At 46.8% G+C, this 19,829-nt stretch overlaps 1 protein-coding gene across 11 annotated transcripts in view; it reads left to right on the top strand.

The window, feature by feature from the left end:
- Positions 1-19,829, top strand: part of PTPN3 (protein tyrosine phosphatase non-receptor type 3) — a 108,323-nt gene that overhangs the window by 10,453 nt on the left and 78,041 nt on the right. The window contains exon 1 of one of the 11 annotated variants that reach the window (XM_048223135.2): positions 935-7,512. The exons of 7 other annotated variants lie outside the window; for them this stretch is intronic. In XM_048223135.2, coding sequence (XP_048079092.2) covers positions 7,476-7,512 — 37 coding nt within the window. In that variant the 5' untranslated portion in view covers positions 935-7,475. Of the gene's footprint in view, positions 1-934; positions 7,513-16,881; positions 17,061-19,829 lie in introns of those variants that run through there. 3 more of the 11 variants (XM_057313658.1, XM_048223136.2, XM_057313662.1) reach the window with 3 other exon arrangements.

Here is a 19,829-nt window from a genome sequence, read left to right as displayed (position 1 = left end):
AGTAGGCCTCTCACACCTATACCTCCTTCATGGTGTTGCCAAAAACTGTTCCCTACAAAAGCACCTAAGATCACCCTGTTCTCTGCAGATTCCATCTGGCCTTGCTTCCCCGTCTCTAACCCCAACCCCACAAGCCATATGCTCTAAGCCTGGGCTTCCCAAGCTTTAGTTTTAAGTTGCAGATTCTGCTTCTAGGGTGTCTGGGGTGGGCCTACAGTCTGCATTTGTTACAGGCTCCTGGATGGGGTTGAGACTGATCCACAGACCAGACGTGGAGAAGCCAGACTCCAGAATAGATCTGTGTCTCACAAATAAAATCTCTACCAACATGTTTTCAATCTATAAATAATGCAAGAAATTTTTAATGTTGTGGGGTAGTTTTAATGTTTTCTTTTTTTCTACAGTTAATCTTAACTTTTTTCGATCATAAAGGCTGTTGCAGTGAGGACTTGCCACTTAAAGACATTTTAGAAGGTCTTTGAGACATTCTAAACTAAGGCTTCCGTTTTTAAGAATCACCAAACAGGTCAAGGTGTGTGAATGTACAGGGGGTCGTGAAATGTTTTCCTCTTAAAGAGGCACATACTCGAGGTCAGGGCTCCCTCTTAGGAGCAGAATTCTGCAGGGCAGGGACTGTCTCTTAAAGAGCTCCATCCCCAGGGCCTGGCCCGGCTCCCCTTAAGATGTTGGCTGAAGGGGAGGAGGAGTCTGGGTCTTCCTCTAAGAGGAGCTTGGATGTGCCACGCCTGGTTGGAAGGGGAGCCTGTGCCTCCAGCCCTCCTGGGGAAGGCGCTATCCATCCTAGAGGGAGGGAAGGGATTCCTGGCAGCTTGTCGAGGGGCATGTTGGCCCATTTTATGACTCTTAATAAGGCTTTGCGGAGGGGAGCCGGCTGGGAGAAACGTGCTGGTGGAGGTTTTCCAGGAACTGGGCTTTAGCCTGGGAGGGAAGGGAGGAGGTCGTGGAGGGCTGAGGGCTCAGGAGGAGGGCTGAGGGTGAGCAGGCAAGAAGATGCAGCCAGAGTACCTGGGAGAGTCTGACTGTGTTTGCCACACCAGGAGTGTCGGGGAAGCAAGTACCACAAAGCAAAGAATCAGGTTCATGGGGGGTGAGTAGTGGGAGGGATGTCAGGGAAGGATGTAGCCGTTTTTGACCAGCCTGCTCCAAAATTTTGTTACCTTCCTATCTCCCAGTAAGTCTAAGCTCTGTAGTCTGTAAAGGAAGGGTTTCGTGACTTGGCCTCCGCCTGCCTCTCCCACTTGTTCTCCTACTTTCCCTTCTTTCTAGGTCCTGGCCCAGTGCAAATGGGCTGCCTCAGGACTAAACCCCTTTCCAGAGTTTTCTCTGCAAGGCTCCGGGACTCCTTGTTATCTCTTGGTTCAGGTTGTAAGATTGGGGGGGGGGTCCTCTCTGCTCCCCATCCCCACTAACTCTGTGACCCTTGTTGAGCTCCTGATGTCTAGATTTCCTCATCTCCGCACCGGGAATGACCTGTATCTCCAGCTCACGAGGTCTGGGGAAGTGCTTCTCCCAGTGGCACATGATAATTACTTAGGAGCTGCAGGCCTGCAATCGCTGTCTGCCAGTCTGTCTGTCTCAGTAAGTTTGACAGAAGGCCCATAGTGACATTCGTCCACAGGTGGAGCCAGAGGTCTCAGCTGGGAGGGCTGTGCCCCGTGCGCTCTGCCCTGGGCAGCCTGGGGCTGAGGTGGTGCCGCCGTGGGGTGGATGCGAAGGTCTGTGCAGCTGACGAGGCAGACGCTCTGGAGGCTGGGTATCTGCTCGTGGTGTGGATGTTAAAAATGGCAGCTGGCCACCGTAAAGAGGAGGAAGCTGAAGACCAGGGCAAGTTGGTTGGGGTGGAAAGCAGGGTCCCTCAGACTTTAATGTGCATATGAGAAGATTCAGATCTCTAGGTCTGGGGTGGGGCCTGAGAGTCCACATTTCTAACAAGCACTCAGGTGATGCTGCTGCCCGCCGTCTGGAAGCCGCACTTGGAGGGGCGTTGGTCTGGAACGTGACCGTGGTAGGGAGGAGGCTCGTGGAGAAGAGCTTACAGAAAAAGCAACCTAAGTACAGCTGCAGCCCTTTCTGTTCAGCTCGTGGAGATACCCTGGAGTGGCAGGTGCACTCAGGTGTCTGCAGACTGGCATCTCCTCCTGAGCCAGATCGGAATGGGGTTGTGGGTGATGGTGGAGAAGGGGCAGTGGGGGACCCTGAGAGCTTTGAGATAAGTATTGAGTGATTTGATTTTATTGTTTGATAGTTCATCCTTCAGGGTCTAGCTTTGCCATAAGAATCCCCTTAGAAGCTGTTTCTGTCCCTGGCTGAGCAGTGGTCACCGCCTGGACAAGGCCCCAGCAGCCAGGGGCACCCAGCTGTTTCCAGAGCACTAACCACACCAAAAGGTGATTATTTGATTATTCATGCTTTTCTGCCTCTGACCAGCCTATGAGTTCCAGGGGGAGCTGAGACAGCCTCTTACTCACCTGAACCCCAGCACCTGCCGTGGAGCATGGCTGCAGGTGAGACTCATTAAATGCCTCAGGGATTAGAGAGGGATGAATGCAGAATGTTCACGAGGGAAGAATGTGTAAATCCCTGTGACTGAAAGAGCAGGAGAAGCAAGCACTGAGCTGAGACTTGGAGAATGTTGGTGTGGGTGAGGGAAGAGGATTTAAGGAGTCCTCAAGACCTTAAGTAAAATACCGGGAATATCTTCTGAAGATAGAATGGGGCCTCACGAGGGGCAGCTGCTGGGGATTTGGGCATCAGCTCTGAGAGCTGGATTGTGTGGGAGCAGAGGCTTCAGCCAGGGGAATAGGACTTTCAGCCAAGCATCCATTGTGTTGATTTGAGATCCAAGAGCAGACCTGCTTTTCTTGTCCCTTCAGGAGAGGACAGGTGCCCAGACTTAGGCAGGTAGAGGATAAAGAACTTCGGCTTCATGAGCCTGGGTAGAAGCCGCAGACTGAGACTGCACACGCGGCAGGGCTAGAGCACATTCACAGCCCTTAGCACGTCGACCCTCCCTACAAAAGGGCCCTGCCACGTGGGGGTCCATTAGCTTCCTGGACCTCAGGTGCCCTGCAATGTGGGGGTCCGTTCGCTCCCTAGACCTTCAGAGACTCCCATGAGTTGGGATCAGACTCATTTTCCTGAGTTGGGAATGCTGTGTCAGAGAGGTTCAGTAACTTGCTCAGAGCCCCAGAGCTGGGAAGTACAGGAGCAAGCCTGGGGTCTGTGAGCCGGGAGGGTGTTGGGTGGGGCGGCTGAGCCTTAGAGCAGGATTTCTGGGGGAGGAGTGGTTGCAGGTGTGGCTGACAAGGTCCAAGCACTGGCTGATGGGGGTTGGGAGGGCAGTTGGGCAGAGGAAGAGGAAGAAGCAGGGTGGGGTGAATGCAGAAAGGAGGGGGGGGTTGGCCAGACAGAGGTTTAAGTAGTTACACACCCTGGGGGCCAATAAAATATCAGGTGACAGCTTTTTTTTTTTTAAGTTCTATCAGTTTGATTTTCTTCAAACTCATTATTGCTGGTTGTAATTTAGGAAATACAGAAAGGTTGAAAGGATAGGAAAAACTAGCAATTATATTTATGGTCTTGAGTTCCTTTCTAATTATCTTAAATGGTTGTGTTCACTGTAGATACAATTTTATAACCAGCCTTTTTTACTTAATGTTCTAACATTTCCCATTATGTCACGATGTCGTTATGAAGTCTTCATGGCATCCTGTGGCTATTTTGTGATTTACTTCACTAGCCCTCTACAGTTGGAAATCAGCTTTTTTGGTTTGTAATTTTCAACGTGAAGTATTGTTTGGAGGAAAATCTCTGCAGATGGCTTCGTTTCACGTCTGGATACATCCTGACAGTAGGTTCCTAGAAATGGAGTTCGTCAGACCACCTCCCAGCTTTGTTGGGATGATCGTTCCTTACCGCTGACACAAGCCTTCTGAAAGTGCGGGTGTGAGCCCTGTGTACATTAGTTGTTTGTTCATTCATTCCTGTGTGCATTTCACAAGCATTTATTAAGCGCCTGTGGGGAAAGACTCCATTTTCTATGGCCTGGTCAGCAGAGGAACGGCTGCCAGCATCTCTGGCTTGACTGAGATGTGTGGGCGTATTTTATCACACACGGCATCCCAGCCCCGCCTGCCCCAGTAAGCAGGGACAGCCCGTGGGTCCAGAAGTAAACTTGCAGGCCTCTGTGGCTGCAGGGTCCGGTGAGCGCTAACCATGAGTTTGGAGCTGCCTGTGCCTTTCCTTCTGTAATAATGCTTGGCGGTATGGTGAATACAGAGTATGGTGTTCTCCGTTTACCTTCTATTCATGCATCCCACAGACACCTGTTGAGTACCTCATGTGTGCTGGGCATTATCTCAGGATTGAGGGTAACCGTTAACTAACAAAGTGCCTGACTTTTAAGGAACGACCATTCTAGTAGGAGGTGGGGATGTGGGAATAGGGCGGAGACAATAAATACTTAATACGTCCGGCAGCGATAAATGGTAAGGAGAACTATAGAGTGAGGGAGATAGAGTGCCGGGAAGACCTCACTAGATAGGTAAAAGTTGAGCAGACACATGGGGGGGGGGTGGAGGATGTCTGGGGGAAGCAAGCTTCCAGCACTGGGAACGGACTGGGGAGCGGAGTGAGAGCAGTGACGTGCTGCAGTATTAGGGCAGGAGATGGGCCTTGTAGCAAAATGAGATGTAGGACCCAGGGTTCCACTGGAATCCAGACAGCCGCTCCTGCCATTTGAAGCATTTCAGACTAACCTCATACCTTTTTGTTGCTTATCTGCAGTGGGTGATTGCTGAGGCCTCTGTTAGGCAGGGGAAAGCCCTGAAAGTTGAAACCCAGACTTTGGGAAGTCATGGCTTTTGCTGGCCCTTGGGTCTCCTCTTCTGTGCAATGAGGGACTTGAGCTAGGAGATTGGTAAGGAAATGAGGAGCTTTCCAGGGCTAGGACTCAATTAAGTGCCATTAGTTAAGTATGCTAGTTAAATCCTGGTCATTTAAATTAACTGTTTGGAGTGTGTAAATGAAATTGTTGATAGATACTTAGTTCTAAGATTTATTTTTATTTTTTTAAGATTTATATTTTTGAGAGAGAGAACATGCACAAGTGTGCAAGCGTGAGCAGGGGGAGCGGCAGAGGGAGAGAATCTTGAAGCAGACTCCTCACTGAGCTTGGAGCCCAACACGTGGCTTGATACCATGACCCGTGAGATCATGACCTGAGCCAAAACGAAGAATTGGGTGCCCAACCAACTGAGCCACTCAGGTGCCCCAATAGATACTTAGTTCTTAATAAGTGTAGCCCGTCGGATTTATTTGTTACAAACAGTTGCTCAGCCAGCTGGGTGCTTGCAGTAATGGTAGGCAGGTGGGAATGGGGCATGCCCCCGATAGCTTATCCATTTAGTCATCCATCCATCTGGCAATTACCGAGCACCTAATGAGTACCAGGCACTGGGCTGCCTACGTCACAGTGGTGATTTTTAAGAGACCCAGATTCTGCCTTCATGAAGTTCACGGTGTAGTGCAGCAGTGCTAGCCCTGGCAGAGGATCCTGGTGGGGAGGGACCCTGGTCAGAAAGGCCAGGGCAACCCCTACCTCACACCATATACAAAAATTAACTCAAAATGGACCAGTGACCTAATATACCAGCCAAAGTCATAAAACTCATAGAGATTAAAAAAAAAAAAAAAAGGAGTAACTCTTCATTCCCTTGAGGTTAGCAGTAGATTCTTAGATATGATAAGAAAGCATGAGCAAAAGAAGACAAATTGTATTCATCCAAATTAAAAACTTTTGTACATCAAAGGACATTATCAAGAAGGAAAAGACAATCTACAGATTAAGAGAAAATACTTGCAAATCTTATGTCTGGTAAAGGTTTATTCAGGGTAAATAAAGAACTTCTATATTTCAGTCTAAATTAAGATAACCCAATTAAAAATATGGACAGAGGACTTTGAATAGACATGTCTCTGAAGATCTGCACATGGCTAATAAGCACATGAAAAGATGCTCAACATTAGTCATCAGGGAAATGCGAATCAGAGCCACAGTGAGATACCACGTCACACCTGCTGGGATGGCTATTACTGAAAAGGGTAAAAACATGGATGGAGATGTAAAGAAATTGAAACCCTCTTCCATTGCTGTTGGGGATGCAAAATGGTGCAGCCTCCATAGAAAAAGTCTGGTTTCCTCAAAGAGCTAAACATAGAATTACCGCATGTCCCAGCAATTCCACTCCTAGGCATATACCCAAAAGAATTGAAAGCAGGCTCAAATAAACGCTTGTACAGAGATGTTAATTGCAACACTGTTCATAATAGCCACATAGGAAACCGAGTGTCCCACAGATAAATAGATGAACAAAACGTGGTGTCTCTGTACGATTGGATATTATCATTCAGCCTCAAAAAGGAATGGTATTTTGACACATGCCCTGACATGGAGGAACCTGGACGATACCATGCTGAGTGAAGTAGGCCAGACACAAAAGGACAAGTGTTGTCTGATTCCACACGTATGAAATATCTAGAATAGGTAAATTCATAGAGACGAAGTTGAGGTTGCCAAAGTTGGGGGAGGGAAGGAATGACGAGTTATTGCTTAACGGGTACAGAGTTTCTGTTTGGAGTGACAAAAAAGTTTAGGAAATAGTGGTTGGTTGCACAACGTTGTGAATATAATTAATGCCCCTGAATTGTATGCTTTAAAATGGTTAAAGCGGCAAATTTTGTGTTCTGTTTTGCCGCAAGAAAGACTGGAGAGAAGCTGTGTGAGGGTTGATTTCCCTCCGATTGCTCTCCACACCGGGTCACCTCTGGCTCGAGCCTGGCCGCCTTTAGCCTGATTCTCTTTTGATGTGGAAGTCAAATGAGGTGACAGGTGTGGAGTGTGGTCGTGGGAGACGCCTTTCCGTCCCCTTCAATTCCATCCATCCCAAGTGTAAAAAGTTTGTTCTGTCTGGTGGAAAAGACAGAAAACAGTACATCTGGTGGTTTTGCCAAAATCGTCATCAATTACCTGCTCATCTGTTTTGCCATTTTCTTCCAGATTGGGGGGGGGGGCGGGTGTCTGCCCCTTCCTGTCATCTTGCTGCCACACATCTTTGGTGCTTTTGCCCTAAAGCAGGGCTCCCCTGGGCCCCACTCCCCTGACCTTTGTGGCAGCCCTTGGTCATGTGCTCCTTCTTCCCCTTTATATTTACTAGGAGTCTTCCAGAAGTTGGAGCCGCACAGACTAGAGGTCACTCAGACCCCTAGCCATGCTGATGATTTCACCAGGTGGAATATTGTAAACTGTAACCAAAACATGCCAGTGAAGTGTTTGGAATACCTGGACAAACGTTTGACAGTGGGATAATGGGAACAAGGACAACTTAAAAGAAAAAGAAAAAAAAAAAAAAAAAAACCCCGTCAGGACAACACTGTCAGCTGGCTTGTTTTCTCTGATGTGCATGGATCAGAGCTCATCCCGCCTGGCAACAGGTCTGTGTTACTGCCCTCTCCTTCCCCTCCAGGATTAGCTCCCTTTGGGCGATGGGGGCCAGCTTGTCCTTCACAGCCATGGAGCTAGATTCTGCACGGTGTGCGTACCTCCCACAGCTCGCTGAAAGAACAGCAAGGTTTAGATACTGCTGGCACACCTCAGCTGCCCCACCCCATTTCTGTCCTCATGAGATCCTGGGCTTAGGACTCCCCCCCACCCACCCCATGCAGGTGAAGGGGAAAGGGTCTAGTTGAGCTCAAGTTGACTAGGAAGCCCTGCCTTCCGAGGGCTGCAGTGAACCTGGGCTTCCATCTGGAGTCCTCCAAGTTCTAGGATCCCTGGAGGCAGGTGCGGTGGAAGAATGGGGGAATGGCTGGGTTTGGGACTGGCCTGTCACTCTCAGGATCTCCCTAGAAGGAGAGCTGTTGGTCACAGGGTCAGAGAGGCCCGAGGCCACACTGAGGGCCTGGCCTCAAGAAATGAGGTGACCTCCTCCTGTTTTCCCACTGCTAATAATTAACCCGGGGTGGCTGCCTGTAGAGCTGGAAGGGCCTGCAGATGTCACGCGCCCACACTCCAGCCCACACCTTCTGCAGAAATGAGAGGAGGTCCTTTACTATGCTTCCTCAGCCCTGAGAGATGTGTGCCATGTTTTAACTCCTCTCTCATCAGCACGCCCTTGGCAATCCAAGGGTACTTTGTACTTTTCCTTTAATTTTGTTTGAAACACCTCTTAAATCAGTTGTGTCATCTTAGAGGGAATAGGGTAATAAATACCCAAGTCGTTACTCAGGTTTCTGATGCTACAGAATTAGGGGGAAAAGGTCTTCTGGACCATTTCCTCCTTAAGAGGAAATCTTCGAACATGTGAACTGTGGGGAGTGTTTACCAAGATTATCTCAAAAGGTAAGAACATACCTCTAGTCAGTGAATTACAGAGACCACAGTGCTTAAATGGGGCCTTCCTCCCCCCCCACCACAGTGAACCACCTGTAATTCATCTTCCTTCCCCACCATGTGGGCCAGTGGACTCAGTGGGCAGGTGTGTGATGCCCTGCACTGAGCTTGGGATCATGACCCCATTCAGAGGCTGACTGTGACTTGGACGTGGCTCTTGGAGTCGACTCTACCAATCTGTAAAATGGGAACAGGAGTACTGCCCACCAGGCCCCATCAGAGTGAATGGAGTCAGGAGGAATGGGGGCAAAAGTATTTAGAGAACTCTGAAGCCCTGTGGAACCTTTGGCTGTGATGGCCACGGCCCGGGGACCTGGGGTGAGGTGACAGAATGGATAGGCCCATCGGTACTCCTAGCAGCTGCTGGTGTCTGCTGTGGGCCAGGCAGGAGAGCATTGCTTCTCAGAATTATTTACATATGAGGAGACTTACCAGAGTTCTTCGGACCAAGGTCCCCTCATCTTAGGAGTGGCTGAGGAGAGACTGGAACTCACTGAGGTCTGGCCTGCTCCTTCTGGCCACCAGGAGCCCCGGGGCAGTGGTGTTGCTCTTCCCCTTCCCCAAGCACTCCTTGACAGCAAAGAGTGGATTGTATTTCTGTATTCCCAGCTCCCAGCACGGGGGAAGCCTCGCACAAATAAATGTAACAATGGCAGCAACAAGATACATTATTTGCGTTCAAATATTCCTAAACGCTGTTACCTTGATTAGCATTTTGGCATGCCTTTATAAATCTTTTTTAGAGGCTATGCAGTTTCCTTTCAGTAATCTTCTGACTCCTTCTCACCAAGTGCTAAAGCCCTGGCTTGAGAAAGCTGTGTAAAAATACATTTTATCTTGGTGTCTAGAGTCGCTGGGTTACTGTACCTAATGTAACCCGAGGTGGCCTCTTGGGTTAAAAACCTTACAGGCAGGGGGTTTGAAAGCTGGAAAGAGACTTTGGAGGGCTCTGAGCTGGGAAATCGATGGAAGAAAACCAGTGAAAACTGAAGAAAAATGGAGTAGCAGCTTCCTGGGTCACTTGGCTGATTTAGTGACAAAGGGGGTGATGCTTTTCCGAGGGGAGGGTCGGAGGCTATTTTTCTGTGTTTCCTTGAGATGAAATTATGGCGAGGGCTGCTGGTGGTAAGGATTGGGTTTCTCTGGCCGGGCTGCTGCTGGCCGCAGACTCCTTGGCAGGAACAAAGTTGGCAAGACGGCCCTGTTCTGAGAGTCCAGCTTTTCGGCTGGGAGGAGCTGCGATTAGCACATCTCAAACCTTTCAAAGTGACTTTAGTTGTTTTCTTTTCTGAAGGCTTCTGCTACTTTTGGCTGTAAAGGGGTGGGGGCTGGAGCCCAGGATAGAAATATCAGGGACTGACACTCAAATGGGCATGTCTGTGCCCCGAGGGCAAATATTAGCACAGTATTTTTGTAAAGTTTGTGCAACTTGATTCATGTCCCTGTAGAGTAAATTTATTCCATCCTGTTTTCCAGTCCGTTTGGGGCCTCTTGAAGCTATCCAGAGGAGGAATGGAAAGAGATCGGTAGCTTAATTTTAGGTGGAAACGGCTCAGTATAAAACGTTCTGTCGTCTGTGTTTTGAGCTTTATGTGTTGCTTTTTGTCCTTTCATATTCTTCTATCCCCTGTTTCAGTGATGGGCCATTCTAGTTTTTTTCAAGAGTGAGGTATCCTTTTAGAATTCTTTCCCATGAGAAGTCTGTGTAAGGAATCCAGTTTCAACGGTGCTGCTTTGAGAGGGCTTACATGTACAGAAACTTAACCTTGACATTGTTGAAACAGAAGTCATAATGGAACCTTGGTCTTGGAAGCTCGGAGTGCACCCATCCCCCCTCCTTGCGTGCCAGCCTGCCCTCTGCAGCCTTCTCACCAGAGGTCTTGTCCAGCTTCTCTGCTTGATCACCTGGTGACGGGGATTTCACTCTCTCCTGACATAGTCCCTTCCATATTTGTGCGGCCTTGACTGTTCAAAAGCTCTTCCTTCTATTGAAGGAAAATCTGTTTCTTTCATCTTCCACCCATGGAACCCTTGGGGTTTAAATAAACCAGTCTAACGGTAGTAGTAATGAGTACCATTGATTGGACCCAGCTAGGTGCCAGTTAATTTGCATACATATTCAGTGCTTAAAACGTCGGAAAGCAAAGAAAATTTCCCCCCTTTTATAGGTAAGGAAACGGGTGAGTGATTTCTAAGTTCACGCAACTACTAAGTGGTTAAGCTGGGGTTCCAGCCCACGTCTGATTCCATTGTTGCTGACCTTCCCATAACCTCACACCATACCTTACTGTGGGACGGCCAGTTGGATTTTTGAAACACCCTGAGATTTCTCTAGGATACCACTTATTCCTTAGACACTCCTGCTAAATCTCTTTCTTTGGAGTTCTTAACATGTGTTTCCCCTCCTGGCTTTTGCAAATGCACTGTGATGTTGGAACCCATTCTACCTAGTGGACTGTCTTTTATCCTGCAAGATTCCCGATGAGACCTTGGTGAACTGGTCCCACTGCCCACCACAGCCAAGTTAGGAGCCCTCGTCCTGTTCCTCTGGTGTCTTGGGTGTTCATCTCCCTTAGAAGCTGAAACTCCAGGCACCTCCGTCTCCCCTCCCCGCCCCTCCAACCCGGCCTGACACAGAGCAGGTGCCCAGTAAATGAATATTGAGAAATGGTCCAGAACTCCTTTGCCAAAGTAGTAATAAAGGCTAAAAGTAATTATAAACAAGATTAAGGGTCTGTGAAATTGTAGTCCTAGTCCAATGTGGGACTTCGGCCAGTTGTTGGGAGGATGTAAGGACAGCTTGTCTGGTGAGGAGTCCTGGAAGTCTTTTTCCTCAACATGGTTTGGGTCAGTCCCTCTAAGGGCTGGCATGTGCCCCCTCTTTCTTCAAGGAGGCAGGCTTGCTGGCCTCTGAAGTTTCTGGGTTCACGGAGGTGGCATCTTCACAGGACACTGTTCAGAGCCGTCCTTGGGGGGAGCCCACATCCCAGCCTTCTCATTTCTCTGTAGCCCACACTGCACAGGCGCCAGATACATCCACACGCATGCTGAAAACAGCCCTGGGAGGGCTGAGTCCTGGGAAATTGGGGACAGGGGTGCAGTTTAACACTGCACCATGATAACCTTTCCCAAACATGTTAAAAAAAAAAAAAACAAAAAAAAACTTCTAAAAATCTCACTTAAAAAAAAATCTCATAAAGGGGCACATCTCTGGCTTGGTTGGTAGAACATGCCACTCTTAATCTCAGGGTCATGAGTTCGAGCCCCGTGTTGGGAGTCAGGTGTACTTTTAAAGAAATCTTAAGAAGATGGTGTTAAAAGTCAGAGGAGTGTTCACCTCTGGGGGAAGTCATGTTTGCAAGAGGGCAGGGTCGGGGGGCAGCTCGTGCCAGCCTTCATGAGAGCTGTGCACTTAGGATTTGTGCTTTTTTTTTCCCCCTCTGTGATCCTTCAAGAAGAGGAGGGGGGCAGTAATGACTTCATTTAATAGACTCACAAGTCTAACAAGAGTTTTCTCATCGCTTGGGGGCAGGCTTTGTGTTGAGTTCCTTAGCGTCGCAGCGCCGCCCTGAAAACTTTGCCTCATGGAACTTAAGAGGTTGGCTTCTCTTGATAGCCCCATTACCTCTTTCCCGGAGCTGTCTACAGCTCTGACGGAGCTCTTTATCTTGCCCTTCAGGGAGCTTAAAACTACTCCTTGTTATCCTCCCAGTATCAAGTGTAACTCTCTTATTTTGCTAATTTTGCAAGTGTCATGGTGTTGAACCTATAAATAAACCCCGACTCCATAATAAGAAAAGTATTTGGCATTTTGAAGTTGCAGGAGAAGGAGGGTGCTAATTACCGGTCTCTGTTTGAATACAACTAATCCTACAAATTACTCCACCCTGCTTCCTGGGGGCTTCAGTTGGGAGATCCAGTCCCTGAACAAATTACAGGATCTACGGAACAAATGATTTGATTCCAAGCCTGTACTTCTGGAGCGTGAGGATTAATAATTGCAAGATAATTTGAGTATTGAGCTGTGCTATTGAAGGGACTCGGATGAGCATTTTCTCCCATGTGGTGGCAAATAATGTGAAATGTGAGAGTTAAGAACTTTCGTAAATGTGTTCACAGAAGCATTTTTTTAATAAATATGATATTAAATACTCTTATATATGCATGCCCAAAATTAAAAATAAGTCTCGTACACCAATACTTCCATTGTCAGCTGTGATTATTGTTTTCATTAACAGGCTTTAAGCTTTAAAAATGCTGTTGAAAAATTAGTTTGTCCTCAGCCTCTCTGCCGAAAAATTAGTGCATTGGTTGTAACACTGAATTAGCAATATGAAAATGCCATCCTTAATAGACTTTTTTTCTAATTGAGTGACATTCATAGTGATTGTTTACGTTAGAAACTAGTTTTTAAAAGAAGTCTGTGTATTTATCTTCGTATTGTTATGCAGTGTTGTACTTTGGATATTAAAAAAGCCAAGTGGGGGGGGGTGGGGAGGTAATTGCCAGAAAGCAGTGTTGATAAAGATATGGAAATTAGCCATGAGGAAAATGAAGTTTCATGTACCAGTTGTAATTTTATCAGCTGCACATAATTTAAAATTAATATAAGTGAGGAGCACCTGGTGGCTGAGTCAGTTAAGCCTCCCACTCTTGCTTTCAGCTCAGGTCGTGATCTCAGGGTCCTGAGATCGAGCCCCAGGTTGGGCTCTGTGCTGGGCATGAAGCTGGGTGTGGAACCTGCTTCAGCTTCTCCCTTTGCACCCCCTCCCTTGCACGCAAACATGCTCGCTTTCAAAAAAAAAAATTAATAAAGTGAAGTAGTATATATGGCAGTGTTTTTTAAGGTATATGGGTATTTTCGGGGCTCTTGGGTGGTGCAGTCATTAAGCGTCTGCCTTCAGCTCAGGGCGTGATCCTGGCGTTCCGGGATCGAGCCCCACATCAGGCTCCTCCGCTGGGAGCCTGCTTCTTCCTCTCCCACTCCCCCTGCTTGTGTTCCCTCTCTCGCTGCCTGTCTCCCTCTGTCAAATAAATAAATCTTAAAAAAAAAAAAAAAGGTCTATGGGTATTTTTAAAATGATCTAAAATCACTGATAGGTTGGGCTGAGTTCCATTAATAACATTTGCAAAGCCTAATAGATCCCAGATGCGTGCATCTCTTTTCCCTTTGTTTCCTTCCTTCCTTGCCACAATAGTAGTTGACTGTCCCTCATTTCTGAGGAAGAACATTAAAGAAGGCACTGCTGTCTTTTTTATAACTTGGATATTAGGAATTGTTAAGAGTCACTGTGTGAAAGATGTGAACTAATTTGAGGAAATGAGCCAAGACATCTGGTTACGTAATATCAAGTGACAGGATTCTTTCTGAACTAACATTATTTTCGTGTTGCTTTCTTCGTCTGTTATGACAACAGTGCTAATCCCAGCACTGACATATAGACTGGAAAGTCTGTGTTGCTTCAACGGTGCCTTACAAAGGGCTTCCCCAGACTGAGTAAGGGGACAGCTGCTAAGCTGCAGAAACTCCTTTTAGCTCTGGGAAGTGATCTGTAATGTAGGAAAGCTGACGTAGGGTACAGTCCTAACCAAGCCCCTGGCTGTAGACACACAGTGAAAACCGAAGGATCCCTGGGATCATCGGGTTGAGTATTTTCTACTGCAGGGTGCTCAGACCCACTGTATCTGAGTCCCCTGGGGATGCTTACGAAAAATGCAACTTCTATCTGACCACTAAAGCAAGGCAAGGGCCTGGTTTGGATCTTGGATCAGGAGGAAAGAAATAAAGGACATCATTAAATAATTTGCAAATCTTTAATATGGGTTGTGTATTACATAAGTGCTTTATCAATGTTAAATTATCTCAGTGCAATAATTGTACTGTGGTTTGAAAGGTCCTTGTTCTTGAGACATACTAAAATATTCAGAGGTAAAGGGGCGTGGTATCTACACCTTGCAAGTGTTCAGTAAAAAGCATGAAGCGGGGTGTGTGTGTGTGTGTGTGTGTGTGTGCGCGCACGTGTGCATGCGTACAGGAGAGAAAGCGTATGTGGCAAACTGTTAATTAAATCCAGGCCAATGAGGGTGTATGGGAGTTATGTTTTCCTTGCCATTTTTCTATAAGTTGGAAAAAATTAACTTTTAAAATGCAGTTTCCTCGGTCCTTACCAAACCATAGTTCCTGTGGGTGGTGCCCAAGAATCTATTTTAACAGGTTCTCCAGATGATTAAATCAAGCACATTCAGGTTTTATTTAAGTCTTTGGTTTAAAAAGTCTCATTTTAATCGATGTTTCTTTCTTAGCAGCTTAATTACTAAGCATACATTCTTAAACAGTTTGATCTGATCTTAATCTAGTGCTTAATCCATAAATCCCCATCCAGATGTTTATAAATCTTGAGAAGGGAATACGCCACTTCAGAGGAGTTTAAGGAACACGTAAGCCTGGCCGTAAAACAGACCAGAGCTAGAAGCTGTCCTACGTGAGCTGCAGCGGGCAGTCAGAAGGTGGTTTATGTTCTCCTATGGGTATGCAGTGGGGTTGTGAGTGACGTGCGTGTGTCCCCTGAAGACTTGGTTAAGCCCTGAATGCAGCCTGACTGCTGTGTATTTACAGTGAAAAGGAGGAGATAGCAGTATTGGTATTTGGTGAGTCATGTCTCTAGCATGGCTGATTATACATGAGTGTTTATTACTTCTCCGTGCTGGAGACGTTCCACTCTAGCTGATCAGACATCTGTTGGGACTTATAAATATCCTCCCCACGCCCCAGAAGAACCTCTCCTGAGTTCACTAGGGAAGAAGAGTTAGGAGAAGGAGGGAATTGGGATACAAAGAAGGCCTTCTATATGTGAGAGATTTTTTGAAGTTGAACTGAAGGGAGCTTGGCTTGCAGGAAGGAAGTAGGAAGTCATAGGTAGGAGGTGAAGTGTTTTCCTCTGGCGGCCACTAGGTGGTAGCATCAGCCTGAGTCAGCTTGTTGATTATTCGGGTTGATTCCCTTATCAAGCTACCTGTGGTTCATTTGTAGGGTTTATTTACAGATAGGTGTTAATAAATCAGGATTGCTTTCCTTTTCTTTTTTTTTTTTAACTGAAACTTGCAGTCTTGAATTAGAGGTCTAAATTCTTATTTTTGAAAAAAGGATATGAAATAACTTTAACACTTTCGTTTAAAATGACCAGAATGGAATTGAGTTGCTTTCTGACTTTGTCTAATGGAGAAGAGTATAGTTCCCTCCTTCCTTTGTGTCTGTGGTTCATGGGCTTGTGAAAGAACAGAGCTCTCCAGGTCTGCGTGTAGACTCTTAGGAAATAAAGCATTACCTCTTCCCTGTCCCAAGCTCCAGGGCAGACAGGGAGCTCAGAAGGGATAGTGGTTGCAGCCTCGTTATCCAGGCCTACCCATGAGGGCTCTGGTGTCCCACAGGCCCCAGATTGCCACACCCCAGGCAGTGTGCTCCTGGGACCCGAGTTTGTAGAGCAGCTGATAGGTATGTCACACGTCTGTTGTATCTTTTAACCTTACAAGCTGTCTTTATTAAAAATTTAAGAAACAGAATATTTACATATCTATAAGGTATTTGAAATCAGGATTGCCTACAAAATCCAGAATCTAATCGGCACCTGATGGATTAGAAGTTTAGCATTATAAATAAAATGCCTTTTTTATTGTTATGACATAAACACTGATTAATGTCTATGCCATGTCATAAAAGGCACTTTAATATTAAAATCTCAATCCACTGAAACACTGGTATGTAGCAACAAGGGATAATTAAAATAAATATTTGATAGGAAAAAATAAAAAAATAAAATGCCTTTTATTGGGCACCTACTACGTGTCTCACATTGTGTAGACACTTTATCCGTGCTAACCCTAACCCTCATGGTATGTACTGGACCCCTCCTGTGCATCCAGTGAGGCGCGGCCTCTTTCTTTATGTCCAGCAAGTACAGTCTGATAAGAACTATAGTCACAGTAGAACCTCTGTTGTGCAGAGTAGATACTGAAGCTATTAACTGATTGCTTTTGTTTTTAAAAATGAAGAAGGAGCCTGGCTTCCATATTATAAAATGCATCAGTTGCCGCTGTAATCACTTGTGGTTGGGGAGGCGGGTGTGTTCCTGGTTGGGTTGCGGCTTTGTTCAGCATGAAGAGGCTTATAAAGGAAGCCATAGAAAGCCTGAGTTCTCCAATTGCTGTGGTACAGGAAACAGTGCAATCAGTCAGTATCCATTGTCTTGACCCGATTGTTTAAGATAGAATTTCAAGACAATCTGAAAACACATGGTTCAATTACATGGTTATTCATCATGAGGCTTGCTCTTATCAAGGCTTGCTTAGGAACAATGGTGGGAAGAACATTTCTGCGACTTCCATGAGATTCCTCTTTATGACATTGTCGCTAGGTGTCAGACCTTTTTATGGAGCAGAGATGGCTGTGCGGAGGAAGAAGTCTCTCTTCTGGGCTGCTGATGTCCTTTGTCAGCTGGTTCCCTGACTGTGCCGGGGGGCAACATTCATCATGGTCAAGTTAATAAGTCCCACTGGTACCCACGCTTGTGCCAACTACGCCGGAGCTGCTCAGGTGAGGAGCAGTCTGAAGATCAGTGCCTGTGAAGAGCTCATCAGCCCGTGGTACTTTCACTTGGCAGCTCTTGTCTGAAGTCACCTTTGGCTTTTTCCGTCCAGTGTCATGGCATGACGAGCTCTTCATTTTAGCTGTTTCACGCGTGCGCCCTCAGTGAATGGCTCAGACTCCGTGGGACCTATATTCTGAGCATGACCGTCCGAAACACATCCTGAGGTTCCCTGAAAACCCACTCCTCTGGCCATTGACTGCCTGGCCCTTCCTTTGAGGGCTTCCCAAAGGGACAGTCATTCTGTGCCACACCCCAGGATGCTAAATCACCATCTCTGGGTGTGGCCAGGACAGGCCCTTTTTTTTTTTTTTTTGGAAGGCTCCCCAGGTAATTCTGCTGTGCACATCCCACTAAGAACCACCCTTAGAATGATTCTGTTGTATCTCAAAAAAAAATTAGAGCCTGCCTGAAATTCTTAGACAAAGATTAAACAAGAAGTTTGACATTTTAAATGCAGTGTGGTTCAGGGATTACTGAATGCATTTGTTGTCTTTTGATAACCTTCGGCATTCCTCAGAAAATGCATCCCTGCTTCTGATGACATTTTTGTTGGAAAGGGCAAGGTGGAGGTGGTGGGCTGGGTGGAATTGGATAAGCGACAGAGTAAGTTTTCCTCCCCTGCCAGTCCCAGGGATTTGTTTTATTAATATTTGAGACTTCCCCGTCCCTGACTGCGGGAGGATGGAAGTGTGTCCGGAGCTCCTTCAGTAGGTGAGGGGCCACGTGCCCTGCTGTTCAGCTGTGCCTCCGTGGTTCCCTGCGGCTTGATTCTCAAGCTCCAGTCCGCTTTGTCCTCACCCCTTCCATGCTGCTGATCCCCAGATCTGGATCTCTGGCCCTGCCTGACTTTGAGTGCTGCTTTTCCAGTTATCTGTGACTTGTTCCTCACTGTGAGGACCCCACATCAGAGGCTCTTGGGAACCCGAGAAATGCAGGCTCCAGGGCCTCACTCAGCCCTGCTTGAATCCTAGTTTGCATCTGCTCAAGATCCCCAAGGGGTCTGTCGTGTGCACCTTACAGTGTGAGGAGCCCTGGTCTACAGGATGTCCCCACCCTTGTTCCATCCTCCTGCCTGCTCCCACCAACCCAAGTTCGTCTGTCAGGTAGCACTGGTGTTTTGGATTTTGTTTTGTCTTTCTGTTTTGTTTTGTTTTTAAGATTTTATTTATTTGTCAGAGAGAGAGAGAGCACAAGCAGGGGGAGCAGCAGAGGCAGAGGGAGAAGCAGGCTTCCCACTGAACAGGGGAAGAGGAGATCCTTAACCAACTGAGCCACCCAGGTGTCCCAGGTAGCACTGTTTTTCCCATGCTTCATTTTTCACTTCATTCTTCCTTGTGCTCATTGATTTGTTCAGCTGTTTATTGCCTGCCTCCTACAACCAGGTGTTGGGAGATGCAATGAGCACAACCAGACCTGGGTCCTACCCCTGTGAAGCTCAGCTTCTAGGGGCAGAAGCAGGTCTTAGATACATCATCAGCTTCACTGTGGAATGCCGACCAGCATCATAGAGGAGAGCTTGTAGCCATCAGGGAAATTCAAATCAAAACCACTGAGATACTACCTTATGCCAGTTAGAATGGCAAAAATTGACAAGGCAGGAAACAATAATTGTTGGTGGGAATGCAAGTTGGTACAGCCACTCTGGAAAACAGTGCAGAGGTCACTTAAAAAGTTAAAAATTGAGCTACCCTATGATCCAGCAATTGCGCTACTGGGTATTTACCCCAAAGATACAGATGTAGTGAAGAGAAGGGCCTTATGCACCCCAACGTTCATAGCAGCACTGTCCACAATAGCTAAATTGTGGAAGGAGCCAAGATGCCCTTCAACAGATGACTGGATTAAGAAGATGTGGTCCATATATACAATGGAATATTACTCAGCCATCAAAAAGAACGATTTCTCAGCATTTGCTGCAACATGGACGGGACTAGAGGAGACAATGCTAAGCAAAATAAGTCAAGCAGAGAAAGACAATTATATGGTCCCATTCATTTACGGAACATAAGAAGTAGGAAGATCGGTAGGAGAAGAAAGGGAAGAAGAAGGGGGGATAAACAGAAGGGGAAATGAACCACGAGAGACTATGGACTCTGGGAAACAAACTGAGGGCTTCGGGGCGGGTGGCGGGGGAATGGGATAGGCTGGTGATGGGTATTAAGGAGGGCACGTATTGCGTGGAGCACTGGCTGTTATACGCAAGTAATGAATCATGGAACTTTACATCAAAAACCAGGGATGTACTGTATGGTGACTGACATAATATAATAAAAAAGTAAAAAAAATAAAAAGAATTATATAAAAAAAAAAAAGAAGAGAGCTTGTAATGCAAATAGAGAGTAGTTGGGGCACCAGGGAAGGCTTTGCCAAGTAAGTGACGCCTGTGCTGGGTCCTGAGTCCTGAAGAGGAGCAGAAAGAACTTTCTTTTTTTTTTTTTTAAGATTTTATTTATTTATTCGACAGAGATAGAGACAGCCAGCGAGAGAGGGAACACAAGCAGGGGGAGTGGGAGAGGAAGAAGCAGGCTCATAGCGGAGGAGCCCGATGTGGGGCTCGATCCCACAACACCAGGATCACGCCCTGAGCCAAAGGCAGACGCTCAACCACTGTGCCACCCAGGCACCCCCAGAAAGAACTTTCTAGGCAGAGAGAATAGCACACACAAAGGTCCAGCTCATCATAGAAAGTTTACAGAGAATTAATTAAAAAAGAA

Source organism: Ursus arctos, unplaced genomic scaffold (genome assembly GCF_023065955.2).
Source record: "Ursus arctos isolate Adak ecotype North America unplaced genomic scaffold, UrsArc2.0 scaffold_18, whole genome shotgun sequence".
Lineage (NCBI taxonomy): Eukaryota > Metazoa > Chordata > Mammalia > Carnivora > Ursidae > Ursus > Ursus arctos.
The sequence above is the reverse complement of the archived record's forward strand: the minus strand, read 5'-3'. Positions and strand labels throughout refer to the sequence as shown.